The 14,743-nt window shown below is 31.1% G+C and overlaps 1 protein-coding gene across 3 annotated transcripts; it reads left to right on the forward strand.

Moving 5' to 3' along the window:
• Positions 1 to 2,262: 2,262 nt before the first annotated feature.
• On the forward strand, positions 2,263 to 4,574 carry LOC108345196 (extensin). 3 transcript variants are annotated; one of them, XR_001833646.2, is made up of 4 exons: positions 2,263 to 2,800; positions 3,363 to 3,459; positions 4,069 to 4,144; positions 4,222 to 4,574. XR_001833646.2 is itself a non-coding variant. In XM_017583776.2 (3 exons), exons 1-3 carry the CDS (start codon positions 2,551 to 2,553, stop codon positions 4,244 to 4,246), a joined length of 351 nt encoding a protein of 116 aa, XP_017439265.1. In that variant the 5' UTR covers positions 2,298 to 2,550; the 3' UTR covers positions 4,247 to 4,574. The 3 variants fall into 3 exon arrangements, 1 of the variants encoding a protein (XP_017439265.1); XR_001833645.2 differs by having other exon boundaries at positions 2,295 to 2,800; positions 3,325 to 3,459; XM_017583776.2 differs by lacking the exon at positions 3,363 to 3,459 and having other exon boundaries at positions 2,298 to 2,800.
• Positions 4,575 to 14,743: the final 10,169 nt, after the last annotated feature.

Below are 14,743 nucleotides of genomic sequence, written 5' to 3' on the forward strand. Positions count from 1 at the left end.
TTAACTATTTTAATCGAATATATTAATTAAAATATATAGAAAGCAAAGCCATTCAAGATGATCTAAATAAAATAAAATTTAAACACAAAATAATAAATAAAAATTAACAAAGAAAAGCAAAAACTCTGTAAAAAATGAGCATAAAACAAGCTTGAAAAATAAAATCAAGTCAAGAAATTAAAAGAAAAATAATGAAAAAAAATTACCAGGATAAAACATAAATTTGCGTAAGAAATATATAAAATTTGTGTACGAGAGAATTAGTTCTGATACGTTTTTTTGTTTCTGTGATTCTCATGATCAGCTTTTACATAGTATTTTTTGTATGTATTATTTTTACCACCACAAAATCACAAATAAAATATTATATAGATTATATTCAAGCTATTATTCATCTATTTTAATAAGGAAAGCTATTATTTTCTTTTTTAATAAGGCTTAACTTTTCATATGGTTCATGAAAAGTGTCAACTTGATTCTTGTTTTTAACTTCTTTGTTTTAATTTCATTTACAAATTTATTAATGTATATCAATCAAGTTAACTTCTTAGAAACAGTGTTAAGAGGTGGTTATGTGATAAAAGATACCTGTTAAAATTTTAAATTGTAATGTGGAAATGGGGTTCTTTATGTGTTTAAGTTTTTCCTTTTAATGGAGAAGAGTGAAATTTGTTCTAATTAATGGTTTGGGGTCTCCACTTTCATCTTCTCCTTCGAAGTTGGTTGATGAAGTGTGATCTTTAACAGGTGTTGTTGGTTGATGAAGTTTGCAATGTCTTGCAGTTAGGCATGGAGGATACAAAACCACAACATCACTCTCTTGGTAGTTGGCCTAGGGGGTAGGTTACAGTGTTGAGAGTGCTAGAACTATTAAGAATGGTAAGAAACAATTTTGGGATTGTCCTTACTACAAGGATTGATCCATGGTTATAATTTTTATTTGACGTATATATATTCTTCATGAAATATTGTAAAAGTGACGTGTGTACTTTGTGGGTTGTAGTAAGTGTGGTGTACTTGGTTGTATCATTTTGTAATGCAATCTTATTAAATGAATGAGATGTTTGAGCTATGTACAGAGAAGCAATGAAGTTAAAATTTGTTGCAAATACACATGATATTAATTTCAAATGCGTTCATGAAGACAACATTGTTCTTCAAATTATATAAGACAACATAACTGCTAAGCAAAATAAGTTGCATAATACATTTATGAAGATTAAAGTTGTTCTTCAAATTTAAGACAACATAGGTACATGTCTTAAACAAATAAGCTACTAAGAAAAATAAGATGCACAATACATATTGAAGTTTCAAATTATATGGCTTCCAAAATGGGTCAAAATACATAGTGAAGTTCCAAATATATATGGTAGCTACCAAATGTACATAGATCAAGTTTCATGACTTCCAAATTGGGCCCCAATAAGACAATTTTTGTTTATTCATGGGTCTTGTAGTTGTAGGTGATGGTATTATTGTTGGAGGTGGTTGTGTTGCGACAATTTGTGGAGGTGGTATTGTTGGTCTGTTGAAGTTGACTGAGTTTGTGGAGGTGGTGTTCCTTCAAGATTTGTAAGAGGTGTGCTTACTGGTTGTGTAGTTGAATGGACTACTTGAATAGCTTGTGGAATATTATTTCTTTTGCGATCCAATATTTTTTCTTTTCTAATTCCTTTTCTAGTCTTTCTTTTTTTATTTTATTTTCGGGTAAAGGAACCTTGACATGAATTTATCTTCTTTTTATTTGTTGTCCATCTTTTCATCAGGTAAATTTGAATGTCTTTCATCATGGTTATGATGAGCTTACTCCTTGCATTGATGATTGTATGACTTACCTCATTCATACAACCACCTTTATTACCATGTACTTCAACTTCACCTTCTTGCACAATTTCATCACCCTCAAGAGGAAAATATTCCAATATATTTACTATCCGAGGTTCGAACACTATGTACAACATACAAGTGAACTTGACCATTGAGTGTGGTAATGTCCACCATATGATATGCACTTTTGTCATTACACAACAATTCTAACCTTTCTTATAACACCAAACTTCCACCTACCGAATACCACATCTCTTTCTCATTAACATAATCCATTTCCTCCAAAATTTGTTAAAATCTCAAAGTGACTCCATCTGTCTGGGTCACATGATAAAGCATTGGTTTCTCTAGAGCTGTCAGTTTCTTTTTTAGCCCCAAGGCTAGCCCTGGCCCAATTTATAAATAGCCCCATTTTTGTTGACCCACACCTTAGGGGCTTTCAAAAAGCCCCCAACCCCCACAGCCCCCATCAGATGGGTTGTGAATGAAGTAGGGCCGGGTTAGCCCCCTAGTCCCAATTTCTTCTGAACAACCACTTCACTTCACTAAGCACAAGACGACCTCCCCCTCACTCTCGCCGCTCCTCCCTCCACCTCCTCCCGCCGTCTCCCCCGTCATGTTAGACCCCGGAGGAAATTCACCATCATCGACGCCTACCGCGATAAGTGGTACTCCCTCGGCCGCACTAACCTCAAAGTCACCCACTGGAAGAGGTTGCCAATGTCGTCACTGCCCAGTGCCCCAACACTTACGCCACTGCCAAAACCGTCGTCTAGTGCCGCCACAAAATGGAAAAACTCCGCAAACACTACCGCACCGAAATCCAACGTCTCCGCTCCCTCCCTCTCCCTCGCCTCATCAATAACTCCATCACCACTTCACCCTCCTCCTGGGTTCACTTTAAATCCATGGATTCCATGGAAGAAGGCCCCAACAAACCCCACACCAACCCCACCTTCTGAAAATAAAGGTATAAGCCTTTTGCTAGTTTCTATTGGAATCACATGTTAATATCTTCATATCATTCATTTCACTAAGTTAACTTTTGTGCTTCTGGTTGTGGATTCGCTCCATGATTGCAAAAGTGAAGTTCCCTTTTCATCATGCATGCATCATATGTGCCCGGAAATGTACACATCAGGGTCCAATTTTAAGACAGTTCCCTTTTCATCAAATTGGTTCAACACCCTCTGTGAAAGCATAGTTTAAAATTTTCCATCAAGAATGCAAGTTTCGCTTTTACTTTCTTGTCTTTTCTCTTTCATTTTCTAAATACTAGTACTAAGACAAAGCAGCTGTTAATAAAATGCAAAGAGAGGAATGGACATGTTTTTTTTTTTGGATTATGAAAAGGATGAATGAAAAATGAGAGAGAGATTTATGGGAGATGAAAAAGATTATGGTATTATTCAATTGTTGTTGTCGGTTGTTTTGTTTTGTCCTCATAGATTAGTATTATTATGAGTGGTGACATGTGTACTTGTATATGCAAAGGTGAAAGTAGATTGTAATGAATCTGTCATTTGGGTTAGCCTTTAAACAAGGGAGATTGAGAGCATGCGATTGGAGATGGAGATGAAGCGCACTGTTGCCAAAAACTTTCCTTATTTTCATGACCATGCTTCTAAGGTTCTTTCCTTATAAGATTATTTCCTTCTTATTTCACAATAGCATCTTGCAATTGTTTTAAATACTTTTCTTGGATTAAAACTCATACATCTTGTTTTAATAATTTTCCATTTGTCTCTTGTATACTGATTACACAATTATTTTGTGGGGCAAAATTAAGTTGGCAAGGAGTTGTAATGAGTCGTTGAGTAGACAGATTCTTTTTCTTTACTTTGATCTTACTTTGAGTTTTTTCTTCTTTTAAATGTAAAAAGTAAGGAGGAAGTCTGGTTTTATGATATGTTTTTCCTTTCATTTCCTTGCTCGTTTCAGAAGAGACTGATTTATTGTCCAGATCTTGTCTTGATCACAGTTAAAATCATCTAAAATGTTTTAATTTGACTATGAAACAAGTTATGGAGATTTTATTTTGATATCCAATGATATTCATGAACTGTATTTTTTGAAAAAAATAGATAAGAAACAATACTAAAACCACCAAGTAATCTTTTACGCCTATTAGTACCTCATGATTACTATGTCGTTCAAACATCATAATTTCTTATGTGATTGAATGTAAAGGAATTGACATGCTCTTCTTCATTTGTTTATATTTGAACTTTATGCTAGGTAAAAATGCTTATGCCTTGTCAGTATTAAGGCGGGTTGAGATGAAAATTGATGGTCGAGATATCTCTGAAAGCAGGTAGGTAGGGTATTTTCGCAATCACAAAATCTTCTACTGAATTGTTTTATTAATGTTGGGCCTTCTTTGGATTGCAGAGAAATTGATATTGCAGAGCAATGAGATTATCTACTAAAGCAAGCCACTAGTGTAGATAATCTATGCAACATGTACGAAGGAAGATTAAATAAGCATGTTAAAATAGCGTACAACTTTAGCTTAGTCTTGTATTTCTATTTTTATTCAAAAGCAAGTCATAGTGTTCTCCATTACTTTACAGGAAAATTATTATTATTCGTGTCATATAATTGTTAAATATATAGGTGTTTGTTTATTTGTGTTACATTTGCTGCATCTTCTAATGTATGTGTAGTTGTTTCTCATTTATTGTGTTCTGAATTGTATATTCTCAAAAGTAATGTGTAATATCAGCAAATGGTTCTGTTATTGTTTATTCATTAGTTTTAGAATCAGTTAGTGTTATCCTATATTTTGTCTATTACTGGTGTGAAGTATAATAATGTTGATTTAGTTTAATTGCAGCATATTAAATTTTGTAAAAAGAAAGGACCATGGGCTGGCCCTGACCCATAGGGCTTTGGGGCTATTTAGTCCTGTGGGCTTTTTTAATAAAGGACTTTTTTTGGCCTTATGGGCTTTTTTGGCCCCAACCCATGTGGGTTAGGGCCAAGCCCCATGATAGGGGCTTATTTGACAGGTCTAGTTTTCTCTAACATATTTTAGTGACCCATTATTCACAAATTCCCTACCATGGTGAAACATGACTTCAAAACATGACTCATACATCTCAACTAATATATCTATTATATAACCCTGTCAAATATGAAAATGTCCAAAAGTAAAATAGATATTACATTCCATACCACCAACATACCAAAAGATGAATTTAAAATAGGGGGTCACAACCTCAACACACTCACACTTAATGATAGACCACCATTGTCAATTAATTTCATAAAAAACTACTAACTCAACCACTTCTCATAAAAAATTACATAAAGCACAATATTGAAAGACAAAAAACATAAAAAATACTAACCTTAAACCCATTAATGATTACAAAATAAACAGTGAAAAAAACACAAAATCAACAGACACAATCCATCGATTGTCACAAAATTACAACAACCAATATCCGTCGGTAATGGACAATTTTCGACGATTTACCGATTGTCACAAATTCGTCAGTAATTTCGTTGTTGGTAACCGTTACAAAGAGATATAGGTCGTCGGTAATTACCGGTGGATATATCCGCCGGTAATTACCAAAGGATATATCCGTCGGTATATCCTTTGGTATATCCTTTGGTAAGTGTGAGACAAAGTCCAATGCAATTTGTAATTTGTCTACCCCATATTCACATAATCATCAGACGTACACAAAACAATAAACAATCCATATCCAGACAATCAGGCATATATTAAGATACATCTGTTGTATAAAATTCAAATCTAATTTTTCATATATTGATTTAGTATAAGCATCTAAACCTATGTCTTGATTGTGTTGAATAACTTCACCAACAAAGACAAAGTGATGTTTGTTAATGTTATCTTCAACTTCTACATCATATTCACAATAGTTTTGTTTAATATCAATTTGAATACCCTTAACTAGGGCATTGACTCCCCAATACACTCACTCAATCTGGATTGAGTCACTTCATTGATTTCAACTTCTAAATGTAGTTTTATGTCGTTAGACGCATACACCTTACGCATTTAGCTCTATCTCTATAGCCACCTTCTTGACTTCAAGATCCTTCTTAAACAAGTTAACAACATACTTACGAAGGTCACACCATTCACGATTCCTATAGAACATCAAACACTATAGTCTCTCTGCTTGTTGTTTCTCATACTTTTGACAACCCTGCTCGTTGGTGACACATATGCTGGTTAATGGGCTAAAATTAGTCGTGAAGTTGCACTAAAATGTGCAGCTCGTCAGGTTGCTCGCTTGCGTTCATTGGGTCGCTCTACTAAAATGTGAAGCTCAATTTCTATCTACTAGTCCAATATCTATAAACACACTTAAGTATAAAAAGCTCATGTTCGATAGTTGAATAGAAACTTATACCTTGAGCAGTTAAATACAAACTTCTCAAGACATGTTCATTTCCCACTCAGCCACCACCATCCGAAGACAACTTTAGTGACAATAATGATGCTTAAAGTGAGCTTTTCTAAATTCAAATGCAATTATGCATATCCAATTCTATTCCCAAAATGCTATGCCTATTCATGTTAATGTCATTAAACACAACACATCGACTTCAATTTGGGCAAAATGAATACAACATTGGGGATTCAATTTGGATAGATTGCACAAGGGTTTCAATTTGGACAGATTGCAACAACCACAAACACAAACAACAAAGCGCAAATACATTGATACACAAACAAATTCATATACAAGCAAAGAAGGACTCAGAACTTACCTAGATGGTCCGTGACGCAGCTAAGAGTTTCAGGCTTCTGGACAACCACAAACTTTCCCTCGACGAAGTTGTAGCAAGCACATACCTTCAAAAGTAAGCTTCCAAACACATGCGAACAACCCTCGACCAAGAACCCTTCACGAAGAAGCCTTTAACCGTCGAGCAACACTGGTGACGCAGTGCCAACAAAGGACGAACCGTTCAATGCTAGCAAAAACCATGACGCAGCACCTACCGTCGAGCAACAGAGAAGGGGGAGATTGGGGGAGAAGGGTTTACACCTTCGAAAATGGGGAAGGGAAACCCAATTTCTGATTTCATAAACTCGAAGCACTTACCAACGGTATTATCGGCGGATATATCCATGGGTAATTTACGAAGTCCGTTACCAATGACCATAGCCCGCCTGTAACTACCCAATCTCTAATTTATCGGTACATTTTCCATTAAATGTGTTTTATCGACGGATCATCAACTGTCGATAAAAATCTGCCAGTAATTTCAATAACTCTTGTAATGAACATTCTTTGTTTTTGCATGTAACTCTATTAGTTCCCAAGTATCAATTTTCTTTATAACTTCAATCTTTGCATCCATTGTGGTTCTCCATTTTGCATCCTTTTGAGCCTCTTCAAAACAGGTTCGATCATTTGTTGCAAACAGACAAAATTTGTTATATCTTCTTCCTCTAATAAGCCTTCCCCATTAACATAATCTCTTATCCAAGCTAGTTGTCGTCTCATTATTTGTTTAGGTAGCTCTTCACCCAAGTTAGATAAATTCCCATCACTTGATCCATTTACTACTTCCTCCTCATCATTATATTCATCAATTTCATCCTCATCTTCGTTTTCAACAACTAATGTATTTGTTTCATTGTTATTATCATTATCAGCCCAATTCAAGTAAACCAAAATAACCTCTTCATCATGTTTACTCCAATTCCAACTATTGTCTTTTTCAAACACCACATCTTTGCTTATTATAATTCTTTGAGAAATAGGATCATACAATCTACATGCCTAACTCCTCACTAACTCCAAGAAAAATACATCTCACACTTTTGTTATCAAGCTTTGCTCTTTTACAATCAGAAATGTGAGCATGTGATATATAACCAAACACTTTGAAGTAAGAAACTGATGGTTTGAATCCTCTCCAAGCTTCTTCTAGGGTTTTATTCTTCATTTTTATTATTGGTCTTCTATTGAGAATGTGAACTACCCAATTAACAACTTCAGGCTATAATGCTTTTTGCAATTTTTGTCTTGAGAGCATATTTCGAACCATATTCATGATTATTCAATTCTTCCGCTCAACTACACCATTATGTTGATGGATATATGGAAATGTCAGCGGCCTCAGATACCAATGAACTCACCTCCACGATCTATACAAAGACCTTTTATGGATAAACAAGTCTCTTTCTCAACTTGATTCTTATATTTTTTGAAAGTAATGAAAGCCTATGATTTTTTAGCCAAAAAATACACCAATATTCTACTACTAAAGTCATCAATAAAGTTAATCATGTATCTTTTGTTGTTGTTGGATATAGGGCTGATGGGTCCACATATATCAACATGTACTAATTCAAGAATTTGAAAGGTTCTCATTATGGTTGCAAGTGGAAATGAATTTTTTTATTGCTTTCCCACAAGACACTCAACACATTTGTTTATGAAGTATCAAGATGAGGTAAGCCTCACACCATTTCTTTTTATTGAAGTGTATTCAGACTTGTAAAGCTTGAGTGGCCATATCTGTAGTGCCAAAGTCGGGGTGGATCTTTCGTAAGGGTATTGAAACAAGCTTCTTCATTTGGTTGTGTTTTAGTAGATAATTTAAACATCTTATTAGGGACATTGAAATCTTAAAAAAGAACCCCTTTTTATGATGGTAAATTTTGTATGCTTCTCGTTGTATAAGGATCTTAAAGTCCTTTCTCAACTAGCTGACCAATGGTTAATAAATTCTATATGAACACTTCCCTTTCCTATCACCGTCATGCTTGAATTGTCTCCCAATGTCACTTTTGTTTTAAAGCTTTCATTAGCAAAGACTCTCGATTTCCACGTGTGATTGTTGCATCTAGAGTCTAGAAACCACAATTCTTCCTTGGCTTCTTTATCCTTCACATATGTCACCAATAACATTTCTTCATCACCTGCAACATAATTTGTTGAATTTAATTTCTTCATTGGACATTCATACTGAAAGTTTCCAAATTTATGGCAATGATAACACTCAATGAACCTCTTATACCACTTTTTGCCACATCTATTGATTAACTAATATGGCTCATATATAGCTTTATAAAGAAGACACTATTAGAAAGTAGGTTTTAAGCCTAACTTAACCCCACAAAATCGGCTTGTAAGGTGAGGTTTGCACCTCACTTATATATTATATTTTGGCCTTATCTCTAGTTGATGTGGGACTTCCAACACACCCCCTTCACGCCGAGGTATAGACATCTCGTGCGTGATAGTAGAAATTGGGTGGTCCGATAACGGCCGATTGCGGATGGAATAGAAGAATAGAATGCCCACTTAGAACTCGCTAGGATAGACTCTAATCATGCCTCTGATACCATATTAGAAAGTGGGTTTTAAGCCTAACTCAACCCCACAAAACCGGCTTGTCTGTGACTGGTTTTAATGTGTTCTATGATGTATCCTTAATCAGCTGGAAATCCAAGAAGCAAGGTACTATATCTAGATCATCAACCGAAGCAGAATATAGAGCCTTAGCTTCCACAACATGTGAAATTCAATGGCTTTTGTATTTGCTCCATTATTTGAAACAACCTCTACCACAACCAGTTCCTCTATTTTGTGACAATCAATCTGCTATACAAATTGCACAAAATCTAGCCATGCATGAGAGGACAAAACATATTGAAATTGATTGTCATCTCATATGGGATAAAGTTCAAGCTGGTGTAATTAAGCTCCTGCCTATTTCTACTTCAGCCCAACTTGCAGACATTCATACTAAAGCTTTGCATCCAACACAATTTCAATATTTGTTGTCCAAGCTGAGCATTAAGAATATATATGCTACAACTTGAGGGGATATTGGATTTAATTTATTTTCCATTCATATATGTGCATTTATGTTCATATATTTATATTCTATTTTTATATTTATATTCTATTTTTATATTGTTTTAAACAGTTATATATATATATATATATATATATATATATATATATATATATATATATATATATATATATATATATATATATATATATATATATCAATTGTATTCTTTTCTAATATGATGGAATAAGATACACAATTTTCATCTTTTTTTTTTCTCATAACAGACACACAAACCGAAACCCTCATTTTACAACTTATTAACATGAAGAATAACCACAAAAGCATTATCTAAATCCCTAAAAAGATAAGATTATTCAAAGCACCAACTATAGACTTAAATTTAATTTATATCTACAGTAACTCAATAAATATTAACGAACTTCAACGGTTACAACCCATGTTAAAGTGGTCTTCTAACTTTTCAAATATTTAGATGTTGTTTTTGGACTCCATCAACCCCCAAAAAGGTCACAACTACATCTTTGCAACAAAATAATTGGTAAAATGTATATCCTGTTTTTCTCTTAGGATTTATTTTCCACCATTACTGTTTTAAATGATTTTTTAATTTCTTCCTCTTCTAAACTTGGTTGTCATTGGTTTTTGAATTTTTGCATCATTTTAACCAAACTTTTTATTTGGATATGCTATAGTTGTTGGTTTCGAAGGTAAAATTTTTACTCTTAGGGTTTATTTTTTCACCATTACTGTTTTAAATGATTTTTGAATTTCTTGCTCTTTTTCTGTAAGATCTGAACTTGGCTATCATTGGGTTTTGAATTTTCGTATAATTTTAACCAAATTTTTTAGTTAGTTATGTTATTATTGTTGGTTTCGAAAGTAAAATGTATATCTCTTAAGGTTTATTTTTCACCATTATTATATATTTTAAATGATTTTTGAATTTATTATTTTTTTTATTTTAGATTTGAACTTGACTATTACACTATGAATACACCATCGAACCCATCACCAGTTTCTCATTCTTTCATACCATTGTGCCTTTGCCTTTTTCCTTAACATTTGTAGTTTTTTCAAAGAATAACTATACTTTGACAATATTTTAACATCATTTACGTATTATTTTATAATTGGTCTCAAATTACTTGACAATCAATAATAATAATCATTAACATCAACATAGACCAATCACAGAATGACATGTAAATATTATTAAAATATTGTCAAAAAAATATTGTTAAAGTATCATTATTCTTTTCTAAATTAGTGTTAGAAAATATGTTAAAGGAGTTTCTTGCCTTCACTGAGATGTTGAAAACTGCATCTCTGCATCATATATTATATTTAATTATTTTTATTTCTAGTTATATTTATTATATTTATATATTTATATTTATGCGTTCACACATTTCTTCATTCACTCCTTCTCTTCAAATTTGCATACGAGTGTTGCGACAAAGGTGTCGGTTTGTGTCACTAAACAAAATTTTCCTTTTTTTCATGGAGTTGGTTGTTCAAGACAAAGAGGTAATATGTATTTAAGTTTTGATTTTTATTGTTGTTGAAGTTCAAATAGTTATATTGAAGATCTGTTTTGTGCATTGAGATTTTACAGGGAGGCAATGTTCATGCTTCGATTAGACGGACACTGATTTACAAATTTCAAAAGGAATTAACCGAGGGTCATGTCTATAGAATCCAATTTCAATTTAAGTAAATATAAATCTCAATATTTAATTGTTTTAAAAACACATATTTAATCAATTATAACTTTTTTATATATTTATTAATTATTTGTAACGTAAAAATATTTTATAGTCATTTCAAACATTTAATCACTCTAGTTTTTAGTTTATTAGTTAATTTAACAAAGTTATCTTTATTAATTTTTTATTTTATTTCATTTGAATAACAGTTCTTTTATTTGATGATTTTTCATTATCTCCTTTAATGATTCAATTGGAAATTTACTAACATTACTATAAATTTTTTAAATAATAATCAATTTAGAGGCAACAAATAATTAATTGTTATATTGACTAATTCAAACATTAGTTTATAAATTAAAAATTTTTAAGCTTTAAAATAGTTTCAATGATTAAAAAATTATAATTTGTTTTTAAATTAGATTTTAAATTGATCTATAATATTAGCTAAAGCTAATAAAGGAATTGTGACTAAATTAATTCCTAATTAATTAGAGACAATTAAGACAATAATCTCTTTGATAACTAATGTTAGATACTAATTTAGAATCTAATTCACAAATAAATTATAATTTTTTAATCATAATAAAGATCATTTTAAATATAAATTTTTAAAATATACATTTATATATAAATTAATCACTATAATAATCAATTATTTTTTATTTTTAAAATTAATTGCTATATAAGGATTTTCTCATAATGTAAGTCTTATCTTTCAATTACTCTTCCTTTTACATCTATAAAAACAATAACAATTATAATTGTTATGAAATTTTAATTACATATATTATTATTAATGTTATTTTTTATAAATTTTTTTTAATAATGTTTAAGAGAATTTAAAACCAGACATGTGAATTAACCAAAGATTCATCCCGAGGACGTCTCACGCGGAGGATTGTAATCCCCTGCCTGTATCATGTATCACGAATAGCTAGGTAGATGATTACGCTCGTTCTTTCATATTTATTACCTTTGCTATTAAAAAAGTGTACTATTTTTGTCAATAAAACTTAAACAAATACAGAAAATGATTTTTTATCCCACAGATATAGAAAATCATTTAAAATTTTCTTAAACAAAAGTGATAAAAGGCATGTTATTAGAATCCTTCACATAGTTAAAATGACATTCCGCCTAATTTTGTAGGAATAATAAATTAAACCTTAATTAATATTTTGATTTTGTTTTCTTTTGATTCTTATAATTATTTTTTATTCAACTGATCCTTACTACTTTTAAATAAAGTGAATGTGGGTCCTTATGTTAAAAAATGTGAGTAATATTTTTAGAAGATGAGTATGTGTCTAAGACTTAATTAGTAATTCATTTTTATATTTAGATTATGTTTTTTTAAAATCAATTAAGTTCATATATTTTTAATATAGAAAAAATATGGTCTTTTTCATGAAATCAACGTTAACATTATTAAAAAGTGCCTATGTGTGAATTCAAATATTTTTCTTTCTCTCCAAACTCTTCTTTGACAATACAATCGTATTGTTTTTTTAGATTCAAGATTGTTTCGTTCGGATCTAGCATAATGATTCAAGGTTTCCGTTTTTGTCGACTACAAGATAAACATATGAATTTAGTTATGGCTTTTTGATTCATTTCCAAAATTCATGTTAATGAAAAAGAATCACATTATTTTCATTATAAAAAAAATGTAAAGAATCAATTGAAAAAAAAATTACAGACTAAATTACTAAGTCTTTTATTAAATTGACACAGTCTTAACATTAATTTAACATAAAAATTATTATTTATTATATAGTGAGACTCAACAGAGTAAAAACAAATTTAAAAATCACAACAAATTAAAAACTTAAATATAAAATTAAATTACTAATTAAACATAAACTTCGTTTTATTCAAGTTTTCATAAATAATTATTTTCAGTGTTTTATTTCTATGGTGTACTGAACACTTAAAAAATGTTTGTACTTTGTCCGGAAGTCTACATTATAATAAAATCTCTTATACTATTTTCAAACTATACAAAACTCCTTCCATTCCTATAATATTTTGTTGTATCAGTATTTCTAGCTTTTCTAAAGATTCATATTTCGGGATGTATGGTCAATATCAACATCCAATATTTAGAAAGTAGTTAAGAGGTCCAAAAGTTGTCCTCTGCTCCAAATCTGTTGTTGTCGATGGTCCAAATCGTTGGAAAAGTATTTATAGAAAGTATTCTAATGCCAAAGTCAGTTTGACATTTGATAATTTAAATATTGATGATGTGCAGTAATTGTAATCATATACTTCTTTACTTTAAACCTATATTTATAAATTTTGAAGTGGACTTTTGATTAAGAACGACCTAATTACAGTTTAAACCTATATTTATAAATTTCAAAGTGGACTTTTGATTAAGAACGACCTAATTACAGTCCAATTAGTGGTAATCATACTTTATCTTAAGTTGTTCAACATTAGAATTAATTGTTCTCACTATTAACTCATTGACCAGATTTCGTAACTATATGATAGTTCGTTTATGTGTCTAACTAACAACTAATCGTCCAATCTATAATTAATGAGACAATCATATCATACAATTTTAGTAATTTATACAATTTTCTATTATATTATAATTAAGTTGATTTCATAAGAATTTATTAATATCTTTCGGTTTTACAAGATAGCTTTTAGTTTTAATACTCTATTTTTCAGAAAACTTACATTAAATATAGTAAATAAAAATACTTTAGCTTAATTTTATATAAGTTAAACATTTTAATCTCTACAAAGAAACTTCCTAGCTGCTGAAAAACATGTAGTTGAGAATAATTATGTGACCATAGGATACGTTATACCATAAGAAAAACCATATGACACGTTCAACTTTTGAGTTCTCATCAACTTTTGAATGCTTTATTCCATAATAACTTGACTCAAAAGGAACATAATTTAATGGATGTGGGTCCTTTAAGTTTCTATTTCTTTGCATCTATTGACTTTGATTGAGGAGGGACATGAAAGAATTAAAAGAGACGTTGAAGTATGAAGTGAAAGTCACGCGGGATTTTGCATGTTGAAGAAATTATTTTGCTCTCAATCTATGACCCATCTATGTTTATTTATTTTGTCATATTATCGATGATTAATTATCACCTATAGTTCAAAAAATGAATATTTAGTTTCAAATCATTATGTTACTACAAAATATATTGTAATTTGATATGGTGTTCACACAATTTTTATATGTGGTATATATAATCAATTTGGTGAATACTAAAATTCTATATATCTATGTTAGTTAATAAGCATAATGAATATAGTCCACTATACACTCACATCGCAAAAAAGAAAAAAACCAAAAACCGAATTTTGAAAGCTAATTGGGATTTACTCTCTCTTTCTCTCTCTCT

This window comes from Vigna angularis, chromosome 8 (assembly GCF_016808095.1).
Source record: "Vigna angularis cultivar LongXiaoDou No.4 chromosome 8, ASM1680809v1, whole genome shotgun sequence".
In the NCBI taxonomy this organism is placed as follows: domain Eukaryota; kingdom Viridiplantae; phylum Streptophyta; class Magnoliopsida; order Fabales; family Fabaceae; genus Vigna; species Vigna angularis.